Here is a 15,813-nt window from a genome sequence, read left to right on the forward strand (position 1 = left end):
GCAAATGACCTCACCACCACCACTGACGATCTGGTCATTTTTCTTTAGTGGCTTTTCACAGAATTTCACAATGGAGGAAAAGCTTGAATGTACGTGAAGCAGCCTAACATGCAAACAGATCCTTGGTCCATCAAGTCAGTGTTGTCTACTCAGACCAGCAGGGGCTCAGGCAGAGGGTTTTTCACATCACATCACCGGGTCCCTTTAGCTGGAGATGCCAGGGACTGAGCCTGGGAGCTTCTGCAAGACAAACACCTGCTCTGCTGCTGATCCACAGCCCCTCCCCAAACAGAGGCTTCACTGCCCTGAGCCCCCGGGGAGGGTCGTATATAAATCAAATAAATAAATAAAATCTGTGACCAGAGACCTGGAATCATGATTTCCCAAAAAATGATATACAAACATCTAGATTTTCTTCAAAACATACTTCAAGTTGGGGGACGTTTATGAATCTCAGGTGGTTCCCCCCCCCCTCAAAAAGAAGAAAAAAACAAGGACAGGCAAAGTTCTCATATCAAGTACCACAAAGAACTTTATGAAAAAAGGAAGGCAAGGTGACTCTGCAGCCCCAACTCTACCACTAGCCCCAGGAATGTAGGAATCGTTAACCTCTAAGGTTGCAATTCATTTAGCCCGAGTCAGCAAAGAAAGAGGGAGATTGGAAGATGGTCAGAATGGATCTGGCATATACCTCAAATTGGGGAAGGGGTACCTCTGGCATTAATTGATGCTCAGCACATCCTGGAACAGGCCTAGTGAGCCCTGCAAGTTCATGGAACAGTGAGATAGTTGGACCCACATCCGAGAAAACTTGGCAACTTGGGTAAAAGGGGGTGCAAAGTGAACAGCAAAAGAAATTATGGCAGATGCTTGGGACAAGCCAGGGAGGGCTCGTAAGATCTCATACGTCCTGCTGTCTGCTTAGGGAGGCCCAGGAAGGGAGTAAGCAACAGCTCTTGGAAACCTGCCCAGCGGTACACATCAAAGAGCATGGTCTTCGATGAATCTTCATCAGAGCACAGCCAGCATTAAAAAGATGGTTAGAGGAACAGCTGAAGGTGTGCATTAACAGTTCCCACTTGAGATTAAGAAACTGGGACAGCCTTGGAGAGGTATCCTTCGGGCAATGCCAAGAACTCCCTTCCTCACTGGGGCAACACACAGCATTAAGTGGAGGATGCCAGAACAGTGATCGGTATCATTCCATGCTGACCAGAGAGCTTCTCAGCTGGAGGCAGACAATGCTGGCTCAAAGCCCCCCCCCCCTTCCCCGCACCACCCACACACACTCACCTGTATTTTACACTCTGCTTCCACCAACTGAAGCTTGGTTTGGGCCAGCTCCAGCTCCATTTCCCGTAGCTGGTTCTTGAGTGCCTCCTTCTCCTCGTCTGTGTCCTCATCTGAGCTCTGCCTGGCAGCGCTGGCCACCTTCACTCGCCCTTCCTTATTGAAGAACTCCCGGCAGCGCTCACAGTCATCCACTTTTTGCTGTAACCGAGATCAGACTGTGAGCAGCTCTCTTTGTCTTCTCCTGGAAGCTGCCAATGGAATTTCTACAAACCAGTCACTTGCCTGCTAAGCTATGGAGGAGTGCAGACCTGCTCATCACAGCTCTCAGTAACACATACAACACCTCCCCCCCCCACAACAATGTACAATTCTGTTCTGCTTACAGTTCTAGATGACCCTGGAGGTCCCTTTCCACCTCTATGATCCTCTGTAGCCAGCCCTGTAGTCCATGGACATCTGGAGGACCACAGGTTGTCTACCCCTGTCTTCAGGGATTTTTTATCCTTTTTGCCTTTCCTGATTCTTCCAACTACCCCATGTGGTTTTTAAAAATATGTGAATGGATCAGAAGTTGAAACAAGTGACATGGATATTCTTGCAGGTCAAGTGGGTAGCTGCAAGAAACTGGCAGGGTGGCTATCCCATTCCTCTCATCTTTGCTTCCCCCTTCTCCCCCTATCTGACTGGCACACTTTCTCCCTTCTGCCACGCTCGCCTCCGTGCACGTCACTTCCTCTCTCTTTCTGCCCCCGCATCACGTTTTTTCTTTTTCTGCCTTCCTACTTCAGCATGCTTTCTCTTGCTTTCGGCCCACCTGCCCCATCACTCTCCCAGGCCTCCTGCCTGTTCCACCGCCCTCAACTGCAGCCATGGCAGCTCTCCAGAAATCACAACAGACCTACTACCTACAGAGATACATTCCCCTTAGGGCTCCCAGCTCCGGACTGGGAAATTCCTGGAGATTTGGGGGTGGAGCCGTAGGACATCAAGGTTGGGGAGGGAAACCACCTAAAGCAGGATATGATGCCATAGCCTCTGCCCTCCAAAACTGCCATTTTATACAAGGCTATTGATCTCTGTTACTCGGAGAGCAGTTGTAATTCTGGGAGATCCCCAGCCCTCACTTGGAGATTGGCAATGGTAGTGTTCACAGAGAGTTCAAAAACTGAGATCCCCGCACCCCAAATTCTGACTTTCAACAATATGTATGAGGGCAATGGAACCCTGGATTGAATCAAGTTACCAGCAAAAACCCAGGGCATTTTCTTTAAAGGCAACAGTCCCAAGGGAATATCCTCAGGTAGCCTTCTGCTTGGAGCAAAGACCTTTGTGGCCCCCGTTTACTGCAGCAAATGCCCTTACCCGGATCTTCTCGATTTCAGCTTTATTTGCCGTCTGCTGTTTCTCCAGCCTCTCACTCAACTGGGAGCAGATCTACCAACACACACACACACACATATATATATATATTTAAAAGCATTACATGTTTTTGAATGACAGAGTCTGAGGCCCGCCACCTGCCCACGTGAGAAACCGTGAGTGCTCACCTGCTTGTAGTCTCCTATGATGGAGCTGTTCTTTTTAATCTCAGACTCTGCCTTGTCCAGTTCACGGCGACACATTTCCTTCAGCTACATCAAAGGAAAGTGTTATTTGTGCCCATGGGAAATCACAGACAGCATCCCCCAGCCTGCAAGACCCTCAGACAACCAATTCTCCCCTTTTTTGTGCTCAGATCCCCACAGGCCACATGCCAGGCTGATCCAGAGGGGCTGCGCTGTCATCTTCTCCCTTCAATATCCCTTTGGAGAACAGCCTTAGTAGAAGGGCTGCCAGGAAGTAGAACCACCAGTGTCCTCTGAGTAATTCTGGGGCAGGGGGATTATTTCCCAGGACACAGCTACCACCACTGTCAGTAAAGCATTTTTACCATGGGGCTTTGATGCTCCATGTGCTACCAACACTGAATAAGTCACAGTGGTGCTGCTTTAAAGGATATGGCACACAAGAAGTCTCAATGTAATTTTCCTTACAGTCCTCAGGTGGCCCTAGAGGTGGGCTCACTTAGAAGCCCTCTGGAAGTTGTGGCCTCTCCCTCTCCCACCCAACGATTTAGAGACAAAGCTCAAAGCTCTCAGCAACCAGGAGGCAAAACACAAGAGTTGAGCAAGGTTAAGGTGCTGGGAGGTAGTGATGGACGATAGCACCATCGAGTCACAGCCAGGGTTTGGTGACCCTGTAGGATTTTCAAAGCAAGAGATGTTCAGAGGTACTTCACCACTGGCTGCCTCTGCCTAACCACCAGGGACTTCCTTAGTGGTCTCCCATCCAAGTACTAACCAGGGCTGACCCTGCTTAGCTTTCAAGGTCAGGTGAGACTGAGCTAGCCTGGTCCATCTGGGTCAAGGTTCTTGAAGACTGCTAATGGCCTGTTTGGCTGGCATTGCCCAAATCCCAGAAAGTTTTCTGAAGACCCTGCTGGAAACTGGAATCCTCTCTCAGCCCCTCTCCCCTCAAAGTACCTTGCTCTCCCCTCCATCCAATGCACCAAGGCAAAGGGAACCTAACCCCCTGCCCCAACACCATGCAGCCAGGTGAGCCCCGAACCTGAGCTGATTCTTCCTCCAGGCGTCTTTTTTCATCTTCGGCATCAATCAGCTTCTGCTTGGTCATCAGCAGCTCCTTGTTCAGCGCATCAGCCTTTTCCTCTGCCTAAGACCCAAATGCAGAAAACCCAAACATGAAGGGAAGGTTTTTCCAGCAAGAGGTGGGTTAAGGGAAGAAAGATTTCCCTTTTCAATGTAATGGCTTCAACTACTCTTCTTAGGGGGAAGGGGGGAAGCCTTAGAGAAATTCTTCCGGGAAGGGGGAGACACGAGATATCCTTGAGATACTGAAAAGGGGATGCTTCATTCCGTAGGCACCCCCGGCCATCAGGAGGATGCCATTTTCAGGCTCCAACTCTCCTGGCACTGGGAGAGCTGAGTACTCCCCAGGCATGGCTTGCAAACGCTAAAAAGAACCCAGCAGAATATCTTCCAGCCATCTAGGGCTGCTGAACCACTGAAGAGAAATATGAATTCAATTAGCAGAATTAATCTCGGGACCTGCTGGCAAGGATCAAGCCACAAATGTCCCCCCCAGGGGGATTCTGTTCATTTCACGGAGCTGTTTCTGAAGATGGACTGCCAAGGCCAAGCCCAGCAGCCTGTTTAAAGAAGCAGATGAAGAGCTCGGCTGGCAGGCTGCCTCAGGGCAAAGCATCCCGATGCGACAGGAGGGTCAACGGTAAGGGAAGAAAGCCCTTTAAAGGAGTGCCTCCTCTGTGGAAAGGCAGAGCCACACTGGTAAGGTCCAGCACAGACAGTCACACCAAGCACGAAACGTCTAGCTGGCCATTTGCCAAATCCACTCTGGCTCTGTCACCACAGGATTCTTGGCCAGAAAAGCTGAGCCAGCTGCATACCCCGGACACATTTTAGGACTCTTTCGGTGAAAGAATTGACATGAATTCTGGAAGAAACCATAAACGATCCTTGACACTTTTTAAAGGCTGGCTTAGCCCAAGAACATGAGTGCCCTGTCAGATCAGATCAGTAGTCCTCCTACTCCACCAACCTGTCTCCAAGTGGCCCACCAATTACACTGGAGGTCCAACAACAGAGCACAGAAGCAGAGGCCTTCCTTGGTGTGGCCTCCTGGTTCTGAGACTCAGAGGTTTATTGCCTCTGAATGTGGAAGTTCTCTTTACTCACTATGGCTACTAGCCACTGATAGACGTATCCTCCATGAATCTTTCTAACCCCCTTTTTAAAGCCTTTAAATGCAAGTGGCCATCACTATATCCTCTGGCAGCAAATTCCACATTTTAAGCACTCGTTATTTCATTTTGTCCACTGCCAACCAACTTCACTGAGTACCCCAGAGTTCTAGTATTTGGGTGGAGGAAGAAAAAATCCTCTCTGCCCACTCCCTCTCTCCCCCTCTCAGACATCCCCCACCCCCATTTGCATTCCACCACAGATATGATTCACAGCTGATGGAATGCATGCACGTTTTCGGTTTGGGTGGCTGTAGCAGAAAACAGAGCTCAGGAATTGAAGATCGATGGGCAATGGGGATTTGCAGAACATGCTTTTAAGGACAAAGCTGAGATTTGCAGCCAGTATAGTAATTTTCTCTGGAAGGCCACACACAATTTGTGTTCCACGTGGCAGAGTTCTGTACCACCCTGAGGCAGTTATGAAGTGCTCTGCATCTGCCCGCCCCACCTTTCTGTGTAATGCCAGAAAACAAGGCTGGCAAAGAGGAGTAAGAAAAGTAAACATCAACTACACACACCCACTCCCTCCATGAGAGAATCTATCCAGTGTCACTCTGCTGGCAATGTCTCTCTCTCATCCTGGCACCAGAAGCTGGTTAAACTAAGCCAGCTGATGCACTTTGTGCAGCCCAGCTGGAGGCGTGACTCTTTACGATGAGGTGCTGAAAATGCTGAATGGAATCCAAAGACCTGCTGCCAAATTGGTGGAAAGCAAAGCCCTGGGCATTGCTGAGGCACTGATGCTTATGCACAGAGTCAGTTCCCCCACCATGTGCATGCAAACAGTCGCGTGAGCGTGACATATGCCATCCAAATGCTTTTCAAAACAAGAGTTGAGCTGAACGAAAAGAAAGGAAGATGACAGCGTGTGACGCAGCGAAGCAAGGCATGCGACAAAGCAGGGCTTGAATACTTTCCCCCCTGCCAGCAAACTCAGTCTGCGCTGGAGAGGAAGGCCAGTTTCATGACTGTTTAATATTCACAGCTCCCAGCCTAAGGACCTCAGAGTGATGAACCCCTATGACAGGCTTTCTCAACCAGGATTTTATGAAACCCTGGGGTTTCTTGATGGTCCTGGAAGGGTTTCCTGAATGGGTGGGAGTTAAATTAATTGGTATTTTTTAATTTGCTAAACATTTATCAGGTGATAGAACCATATACGGTCATGCCAACCCACCCAATGCCTCCCAAAATGGCCAATGAAGGGCCTGGAGGGGGTGGGAAGGGAAGGGCCCCGTGGGGGGGGGCATATACACAGCTCTGCTTCCCAAACACACTCTGCATGATCACACCACTGCTGGGGTTTCTCAAAGGCTGAAGAATAGTTCAGGGGTTTCTCAACTGTATAAAAGCCGAGAAAGGCTGCCCTCTGAGAAAGTTACAGATCCCAACGCAAGAATATAGAGCCCCACTGTCAGCCTGGGCAAGCCACAAGAGTTCAGCCACCTTAGGTCAGCAGCGGAGGACGACCTTCAGATTCAGAGTTCCACATGAGCTCTTGGGCAGGCAATTTATACTCACTCCGCAGTGAGTTCCACGGGCCAGACATGTGCTCATGCTGAGAAGGAATACCCCAGAGAAGCTCCCAGGACCCCCAAAGTGCTCAGAAACCTGCTCGGCTCTTACGTTGTCCAAGTCCTTCCTGAGCGCAATCTTGCTGGTGACGAGCTCATGGGCCAGGTCGTCGTTCTCCTGCTCCAGCCTCATGTTTGCTTCTTGTAAGCGCCGGTTCTCCCGCTATGCAGAGGCAAAAAACAGCAGTTACGTTTTGCACATGTGCTAAAATCAAGTTAGTTTGGTTTTGCCTGGGATTGTTCTCTGCAGGTGTGAGCCCTCTTCATTAAGCATACACTAATTATGCACCTTGCCTTTTACTGTTTTTTAAGGTGGGTATTAACTTGCTGAATCAACTACTCATTACTTGGCTTTTTTGGAACTATTGGGGAGGGGAGTAAATTCCAGTGCCTAGCTGTCAATAAATAATCAACAACCTAGGGTCCTCAAAGAATTCCCGTGCCCACAATTTATTTGTTTTGTGAAATGGACAGGGCTATCATCTGGGTAACCAACCAGGTCTATGGCTCCAAAAGCACCTGCTCCCTTCTCCTCACCCCTCATGCATTGGCTGGTGGGCTCTGGACCTTACTTGGCATCACAGTAAGCATCACAGCACCTGCCCATGTCCCCTAGTCCTTTCATTAAAAGTTCATTCAGTCAATGAAGTTACATTCAGGCAGTCGTCTACAGCGAGTAAAAACAGTTTCTAGGTGATCAGGCAGGGAAGTTTTCATGGCTCATCAAAATGGCTGTGTGCTTCTAATTTAATTGTAAGGCTGTGTTAAAACTCACCATAGAACACTAATATAACCACAAGGCCTGAAAGAGGGGCAAGCACGTCCCCCCATGAGAGCATCAGGAGGACTTACCTCAAATCTTTCAATGGGATCCTCTTGCTGAGCCTGCTGCTCTCTCATGGTGTGATACTCCCTTTCGTATTTCTTCAGCTTCTTCTGGCTGATCTAAAAAGTAAGGCCCATCTCCGTTAATGTCGGTACAAAGAGCTGAACTTTTGCGTCTTTCAAGAGAAAGGATTTGAGCCATGTTCCAAATACTGCAGCGTGGCATACACGCAATAAATACACGACTGCTGGTGGCAATAGAACTCTGACTGGACCGCTCTCTGATGGGGTTATGTTCATGAGAGTTTCCAATTTACACAGAGCTCATCATCAGACATGACAGGAAAACAATCAGCTCCATAAACCGTGTCTATACCTAGTAAGCCCCCTTCAAGGATCGCTGCCTTGTTGTGGCAAGGGGGCTTGCGTAGTTCAGTGAAGCTATGAGCTATACCGTGCAGGGCCACCCAAGACGGACAGGTCATAGCTGAGAGCTCTGACAAAAGGTGATCCACTGGAGAAGGAAATGGCAAACCACTCCAGTATTTTTGCCATGAAAACTCTATGGACAGTTCCAATAGGCATAACGATATGACGCTGGAAGATGAGCCCCTCAGGTCGGAAGGTGTCCAATATGCTACTGGGGATGAGCAGACGGCTAGTACGAGTAGCACCAGAATGAATGAAGCGGCTGGGCCAAAGCCGAAAGGACGCTCAGTTGTGGAAGTAACTGGTGGCGAAAAGACAGTCCAATGCTGTAAAGATTTTTATTCCATAGGAACCTGGAACGTCAGATCCATGAATCAAGGCAAGCTGGACGTGGTTAAACAAGAAATGAGAAGACTGAACATCGACATTTTAGGAATCAGTGAACTAAAATGGACAGGAATGGGTGAATTTAATTCAGATGACCATCAGGTATACTACTGTGGACAAGAATCTCGCAGAAGAAATGGAGTAGCCTTCATAATCAATAAGAGAGTAGGAAAAGCAGTCTTGGGATACAATCCCCAAAATGACAGAATGATCTCAGTTCGAATCCAAGGCAAACCATTCAACATCACAGTGATCCAGGTCTACGCCCCAACCACTGCTGCTGAAGAGGATGAAGTTGATCAGTTCTATGAAGCCCTACACAACACCTTCTAGAAGCAACGCCCAAAAATGATGTGCTTATCATCATGGGGGATTGGAATGCTAAAGTAGGAAGCCAAAAGATAACCGGGATAACAGGCAAGTTTGGCCTTGGAGTACAAAATGAAGCAGGGCACAGGCTGGTAGAATTTTGTCAAGAGAATACAATGGTCATAGCAAACACTCTTTTCCAGCAACCCAAGAGACGACTCTACACATGGACATCACCAGACGGTCAACACAGAAATCAGATTGACTATGTGCTCTGCAGCCAAAGATGGAAAAGTTCTATCCAGTCAATAAAAACAAGACCAGGAGCTGATTGTGGTTCAGATCATGAGCTTCTTGTTGCAAAATTTAGGCTTAAATTGAAGAAAGTAGGGAAAAGCACTAGGCCACTCAGGTATGAACTAAATCATATCCCCGACGAATACACAGTGGAGGTGACAAATAGATTTAAGGAATTAGATCTGATAGACAGAGTGCCTGAAGAACTATGGACGGAGGTTCGCAACATTGTACAAGAGGTAGCAACTAAAACCATCCCAAAGAAAAAGAAATGCAAGAAATCAAAATGGCTGTCTGAGGAAGCTTTACAAATAGCTAAGGAGAGAAGGGAAGTGAAAGGCAAGGGAGAAAGAGAAAGATACACCCAATTGAATGCAGAATTCCAGAGAAAAGCTAGAAGAGATAAGAATGCCTTCTTAAATGAACAGTGCAAACAAATAGAAGAAAACAATAGAATGGGGAGGACCAGAGATCTTTTCAAGAAAATTGGAGATATGAAGAGAACGTTTCATGCAAAGGTGGGTATGATAAGGGACCAAAATGGTAGGGACCTCACAGAAGCAGAAGAGATTAAACAAAGGTGGCAAAATTATACAGAAGAACTATACAAGAGCGAGCTTAACATCCCTGATGACCACAATGGGGTAGTTACTGACCTGGAGCCAGACATCCTGGAATGTGAAGTCAAATGGGCCTTAGGAAGTCTGAGCAACAATAAAGCTAGTGGTAGTGACAGCATTCCAGTTGAACTATTCAAAATCTTAAAGGACGATGCAGTAAAAGTGCTACACTCAATATGCCAGCAAATTTGGAAAACTCAACAATGGCCACAGGATTGGAAAAGGTCAGTTTACATTCCAATCCCAAAGAAGGGCAATGCCAAAGAATGTTCAAACTACCGCACCATTGCACTAATTTCTCATGCTACCAAAGTTATGCTCAAAATCCTACAAGCTAGGCTCCAGCAATACGTGGACCGAGAACTTCCAGAAGTACAGGCAGGATTTCGAAGAGGCAGAGGAACTAGAGATCAAATTGCCAACATACGCTGGATCATGGAGAAAGCTAGGGAGTACCAGAAGAACGTCTACTTCTGCTTCATTGACTATGCTAAAGCCTTTGATTGTGTGGAGCACAACAAATTGTGGCAAGTTCTTAAAGAGATGGGAATACCAGAGCATCTTATTTGTCTCTTGAGAAATTTATATGCAGGTCAAGAAGCAACAGTGAGAACTGAACATGGAATCACTGACTGGTTCAAAATTGAGAAAGGAGTTCGGCAAGGCTGTATACTGTCGCCTTGCCTATTTAACTTGTATGCAGAGCACATCATGAGAAATGCGGGATTAGAGGAGTCACAAATTGGGATCAAGATTGCAGGGAGAAATATCAACAACCTCAGATATGCAGATGATACCACTCTAATGGCAGAAAGTGAAGAGGAACTAAAGAGCCTGTTGATGCGGGTGAAGGAGGAGAGTGCAAAAGTTGGCTTGAAACTCAACATCAAGAAAACAAAGATCATGGCATCCGGCCCTCTCAATTCCTGGCAAATAGAAGGGGAAGAAATGGAGATAGTGACAGATTTTATTTTCCTGGGCTCCAAGATCACTGCAGATGGGGACTGCAGCAAAGAAATTAAAAGACGCTTGCTCCTGGGGAGGAAAGCTATGGCAAATCTAGACAGCATCCTAAAAAGCAGAGACATCACCCTGCCAACAAAAGTGCGTTTAGTCAAGGCTATGGTCTTCCCAGTTGCAATGTATGGCTGCGAAAGTTGGACCATAAGGAAGGCCGAGCGTCAAAGAATTGAGGCTTTTGAACTCTGGTGCTGGAGAAGACTCTTGCGAGTCCCTTGGACTGCAAGGCGAACAAACCGGTCAGTCCTAGAGGAGATCAGCCCTGACTGCTCTTTAGAAGGCCAGATCCTGAAGATGAAACTCAAATATTTTGGCCACCTCATGAGAAGGAAGGACTCCCTGGAGAAGAGCCTAATGCTGGGAGCGATCGAGGGCAAAAGAAGAAGGGGACGACAGAGAATGAGGTGGCTGGATGGAGTCACTGAAGCAGTAGGTGCAAACTTAAATGGACTCCGGGGAATGGTAGAGGACAGGAAGGCCAGGAGGATCATTGTCCATGGGGTCGCGATGGGTCGGACACGACTTCGCACATAACAACAACAAATACCTAGTAAGGCAGCCATAACAAGCAGAGAGGTTGAGCATCTTCTTTATGAAGAAAGGCTAAAAGGTTTGGGGGCTTTTTAAGTCTAGAGAAAAGACAAGCAAGAAGGGACATAGCCATGGTTTTAAAGAATGTGCTCATGATTGTAAGCCGTGAATTCTTTGGGTAAGAATATGCTCACAACCTTCCCCCCCTCCCCCCCCCCCCAATTATGGGAGAAGATTCAGGACAGGCAAAGGGGAAATACTTTAATCCAAAAGCAATACTTGTGAAATTTACTGTCAAGGGAGGTACTGATGGCTACTGGTTTAGTTCACCTTAAAAAGGAATTAGACAAATTAATGCAGAAGAGGGTGACTAATAACCCTTAGTTTAAAGGAAACCTCCATGTTCAAAGGATGTAAAAATCTCTAAATATCATTGCTGTGGAGAAAAAAACAGGAAGGATTTGGCCTCTGCACCCTGCTTGTAGCTCTAATGCAGACTTCCAGTTGGCCACAGCATAGGACAGGGTGCTGGTCTGATCCAGCATAACTGATCTCAAGTTCTCATGCCTTAGAAGTTACTCAAGCAAATTTCACAAGCCCCCAAACACCTTAGAGATGGTCTCTTCCTTCTTCCCTAACACCCCTAGCACCCTAACAATCTTGTAGATTTGCCCACCACCATCTATGAACAGTGTGTGGGCAGGAAGGATATGTAGAAAGACCTCTCCTTGGGGACTGCCCAATAACTACACAACTACTGTCCACCTCAACCCTTTTTCCTAGCCTACCCTAAAAACAGACCAGAAAAATGTTGTCCAGGAACGCCATATACATCTCTCTGGCCTGTGTAATAGAACCCTGGGCTGAGTTTGGATTGATTGTGAAGCTTCAGGTTGTGTTTTATTTAGCATGACTTCATGTGTTTTTGATCTGCAATCCAGGGTGGTGAAGCAAGAGAAAATCCAAGTAAAATATTAGAAAACCACTCAAGTATTAGCCTTGATTCATATGCCAGCTTGGAAATGGGCCAGATGGCTGCTGTGTGAGTTTTTGAAGGCTCCTACAGAGAAACAGACAGACAAATGCTCTTGTACAAGCAGAGAACCTGAAAATGTTGGGCATGTTATGCTGCACCGTCCTCTCTATGATGATTAGATATACTTTTATTTCTCCTACACTCCAAAAAAACATCTGGTAGACTGGAGGAATTGTATACTACCCTTCTTTCAGACAGTGATACTTGAGTTAAAGATGCAGTTACGCAGTGACAATTAATTATGTGAAGGCAAAAATGGCTCTCTCCCCAGGAAAGGCACAGAATAACCGGGGGGGGGGGGCAATCAATGAAGCAGCTCTGATCTAACGCAACACTGGTCTGAGGGCCTGATTTACAGACACAGCAAGACAGGGACTCATTCTGCACACACTGGTGAATGCACCAGTGCTTTTGCAGCTGAGTTTTCCTGTGAGAAACCGGAATGACTATTCCTAAAGTGCGTTATCCAGTGTTTTCAGAATGAGGCAGGGTCACCTAGTTTTTCCCGTCTGAGGATAAACCTAGTCCTTTGGCTCCCTCTAGTGCCATTCATACAGAAGCATCTTTCCTCTTCCATCTGCAAGAACATCCATTTGCCACCACAACATCAACACAAGCCATGGGAACAGGCCTCCCCACAACTATCTAAAGGGATGGCTAGGAATGTCAACCAGCTACCTGTCCGAGCCCATTCAAAAGTGTTCACCATGCAGGAAAGACTACTGAACTGTCACTTGAGTGGCTGGACACAGAACAAGAGGCACAGCCAGCGAGCTTCTGGGAGCATCAGCATCAAGGGTGGTTCAAAAGAGGAAGCTGCTGTTCCCAAGGGTGCCTTGGCAACTCGTGGTCCAGGAGGAGCTACCTGAACCCCCCTCTGGGTAGAATCAAAGGCACAACCCAACATATATGACCAGAAGGGATGTCTGATACACTAGTGCAGAGGATGTCCTCTCTGTATCCCTGACACCACAGGAGCTCCCAGGCCAGTATACACCAACTTGATCAGTAAGACCTAGGAACTAGCTTGGGCTGCAGCATCTGCCTGGCATACATCCCACTCGTGGCTCAAAAGGCATCTCCACAGGTAGGCTGCTGAATAAAGGGCTGAGCAACACTGCAAAGCCACTTCCTGGAACACGTCCCCGTTTCCCAGCCACAATCTGATTTCTGGCAAACTTGAACTCACTGCAGTTTGACCTTCCATTACTGACCTTGCAAATCCTTGTTTCTTCTGCTGTTTTTACAGCAGCTATTTAATTATCTGCAAACAGCTGTGGCGCCTCTCTTTCTCACAGGCAAAGTCGAGCGCAACGGCAGCACCACTGACGGAGGCGGCTGAGGAACGCATCCTCTCAGCACCACTGCATATTTCATGGGAAGGCTCCGTTTAAATGTTTAATGATCTGAAGGCCTGGGGCTGCCTGCCTCATCCTCATCCACCCTGGTTGCAATCCAAAGGCAAGAGGCACGAACCGCCAAGGCAGTGCACACTGTAGTGCAATGGACGGGTGGAGGAAAGGCATTCTGGGAAAGCCCATGACATGCAACCTGCCAGCGTAACCACATGCTTAAGAGGTTAAGCACTCAGCACACCAAGGGAGGCTTTTGCACCAAAATGGCCACTCCAGAGAAACCTACAACCAAGACTCTAGACTTAGGAGTTGTTAACTCTCAGACAGATCAGAAAGCTAACTCAGCCATAAAGAATGTGCTCTATAGACTAATATATATTTTTTCCTATTAAGCATCTGATCGGCCTGTATAAAAGTAGTTAAAGGCCTACTTTAAGAACAGCTGGAGAACAGTTTCAAATGGTAATATGACAATGCCAACATTTTAGGTACTAGATGTATATTAAAAATAAAAAGGAGGGAGGGAGGGAGAGAGGGAGAGAAAGAGAGAGAGAGAGAGAGAGAGAGAGAGAGAGAGAGAGAGAGAGAGAGAGAGAGAGAGAGAGAGAGAGAGAGAGAGAGAGAGAGAGAGAGAGAAAGAAAGAAAGAAAGAAAGAAAGAAAGAAAGAAAGAAAGAAAGAAAGAAAGAAAGAAAGAAAGAAAGAAAGAAAGAAAGAAAGAAAGAAAGAAAGAAAGAGCTGGTTAATTAGCAGGGCCATGAAGATGCATTCCAAGAGCATCTACCCTCTTTGCTGATCACACTTACGGTGTTTTAGTGCAAGAATTTATTCCTGTGGTATCTTTGTTTTAATCTGCATTTTGTATTTTATACTGTATTTTATATTTGTATTTTATATTTATATATATTTGCTAAACGTTTATTGGGTGATATGTTCATATATGGTCATATCGACACACCCACCCCTCCCAAAATAGCAAATGCTGGGCCTGGAGGAGGTGGGAAGAGAAGGGGATTCGGATGGGCCTGTACACAGCTATGCTTCCCAGCCATATTCTGCATGATTGCACCACTTCTGCGATTTCTCAAAGCCTGAAAAAATTCTGGAAGGCTGCTATAGAGAAACTGTAGATTCTGACACCAGAATCCGTGGAGGCCTTTCACCTCCTGAACTTCACCCTCAGAAATCTCTCATCACAGGTGCACATAGCCCAGTGTGAAGTCTGCTTTGAGAGACTGTCTGAAGCTCAGCCAAGAGATGATGCCTCCCACGATTTGGTTGAGGGAGGCCTTTCTGGCCCACGATCACCGCTTCATCATTGGGGACCACACTGGCTCCCATGGTAACACACCCTGAGCACATAGGAAGCGCTCCCATTCCACGTTGACCAGATTGAGGCAAGTTCCCCCAGGGACTGCTGCTTTTATCAGATTACCTTCATGCTGCAAGCCAACTCCATCAGCTTCTTGGCATTCTCCTCTGAGCGGTATCTCTTGGGCAGCTGCACGCGAAAGAACTTTAAAGCCCCCTCAAAGTCTGTCAGAAGCAAGTCATCCTTGGTAGTCTGCAAATGCAAAGGACAAGAATTTTAAAAAGAATGCTTGGCAGCAGATCTCACAGCCCCAAAGCTGGGGGTGGGGTGGGGATGGTAAGAAAATTATTTTACAGTTTCTATAGGGAAGTACTCAGAAATATGTTACTCTGCACGTGTGTGCTTAAAATCCATTTATTCCCTGAATTCCACTTCAGGGCACGATTTCTACAAGAACAAAGCATGGTGGGTGGAACAGCAGGGTTACGATGCAGGGATGTCACTCAGAAAAGGAGGAAGAATTGCTGAATTGTCACAGACAGTTTAACTGAAGGAGGTAACAATTGCAGGATGTTATAAAGCAACTGAAGCAGTCCCTCCCTTTTGCCAATGCTTCAATTCCTGTGGGAAAAGATAGGAACTGGACCCCTAGAATTCCCATCCTGCTAGGTTCTTCCAAGCAGGTAAGAGTTTACTGCATCACTCCCCTCCTGTCCATTTCAGCACAGACCCAACAACCCCACCAGGATTTCCTATTCCGTCTCTTTTTCATGCTCCATATGTGGGCAAGATACGGAGAAAATGAACTACCCCTCTAAAATGGTGAGCAACAGCCCCAGCACAGCTCCCACTTCTTGAGCCCTTCCTGAGCTTTCATTGCTGCTCTGTATGAATTATGTGAATCAGCATCGAGGCAGAGAACTTACTTTTAGCAATCCAAGTGCAACGTTAAAGATAACACTTATGCCCTGCAGGGGGAAAAGAACAGAATGAAAATGTATAG

At 47.1% G+C, this 15,813-nt stretch overlaps 1 protein-coding gene across 2 annotated transcripts in view; it reads right to left on the minus strand.

Moving 5' to 3' along the window:
* RABGAP1 (RAB GTPase activating protein 1) overlaps positions 1–15,813 on the minus strand; it is a 73,727-nt gene that overhangs the window by 2,406 nt on the left and 55,508 nt on the right. For both annotated transcript variants that reach the window (XM_077306881.1, XM_077306882.1), the window contains 8 exons: positions 15,737–15,778; positions 14,934–15,062; positions 7,543–7,635; positions 6,743–6,853; positions 3,901–4,005; positions 2,841–2,924; positions 2,656–2,727; positions 1,294–1,491 (listed from right to left, as the gene is read on the minus strand). In XM_077306881.1, coding sequence (XP_077162996.1) covers positions 1,294–1,491; positions 2,656–2,727; positions 2,841–2,924; positions 3,901–4,005; positions 6,743–6,853; positions 7,543–7,635; positions 14,934–15,062; positions 15,737–15,778 — 834 coding nt within the window. The remainder of the gene's footprint in view (positions 1–1,293; positions 1,492–2,655; positions 2,728–2,840; positions 2,925–3,900; positions 4,006–6,742; positions 6,854–7,542; positions 7,636–14,933; positions 15,063–15,736; positions 15,779–15,813) is intronic.

The sequence above is a fragment of the Paroedura picta genome, chromosome 12 (genome assembly GCF_049243985.1).
Source record: "Paroedura picta isolate Pp20150507F chromosome 12, Ppicta_v3.0, whole genome shotgun sequence".
Taxonomy (NCBI): domain Eukaryota; kingdom Metazoa; phylum Chordata; class Lepidosauria; order Squamata; family Gekkonidae; genus Paroedura; species Paroedura picta.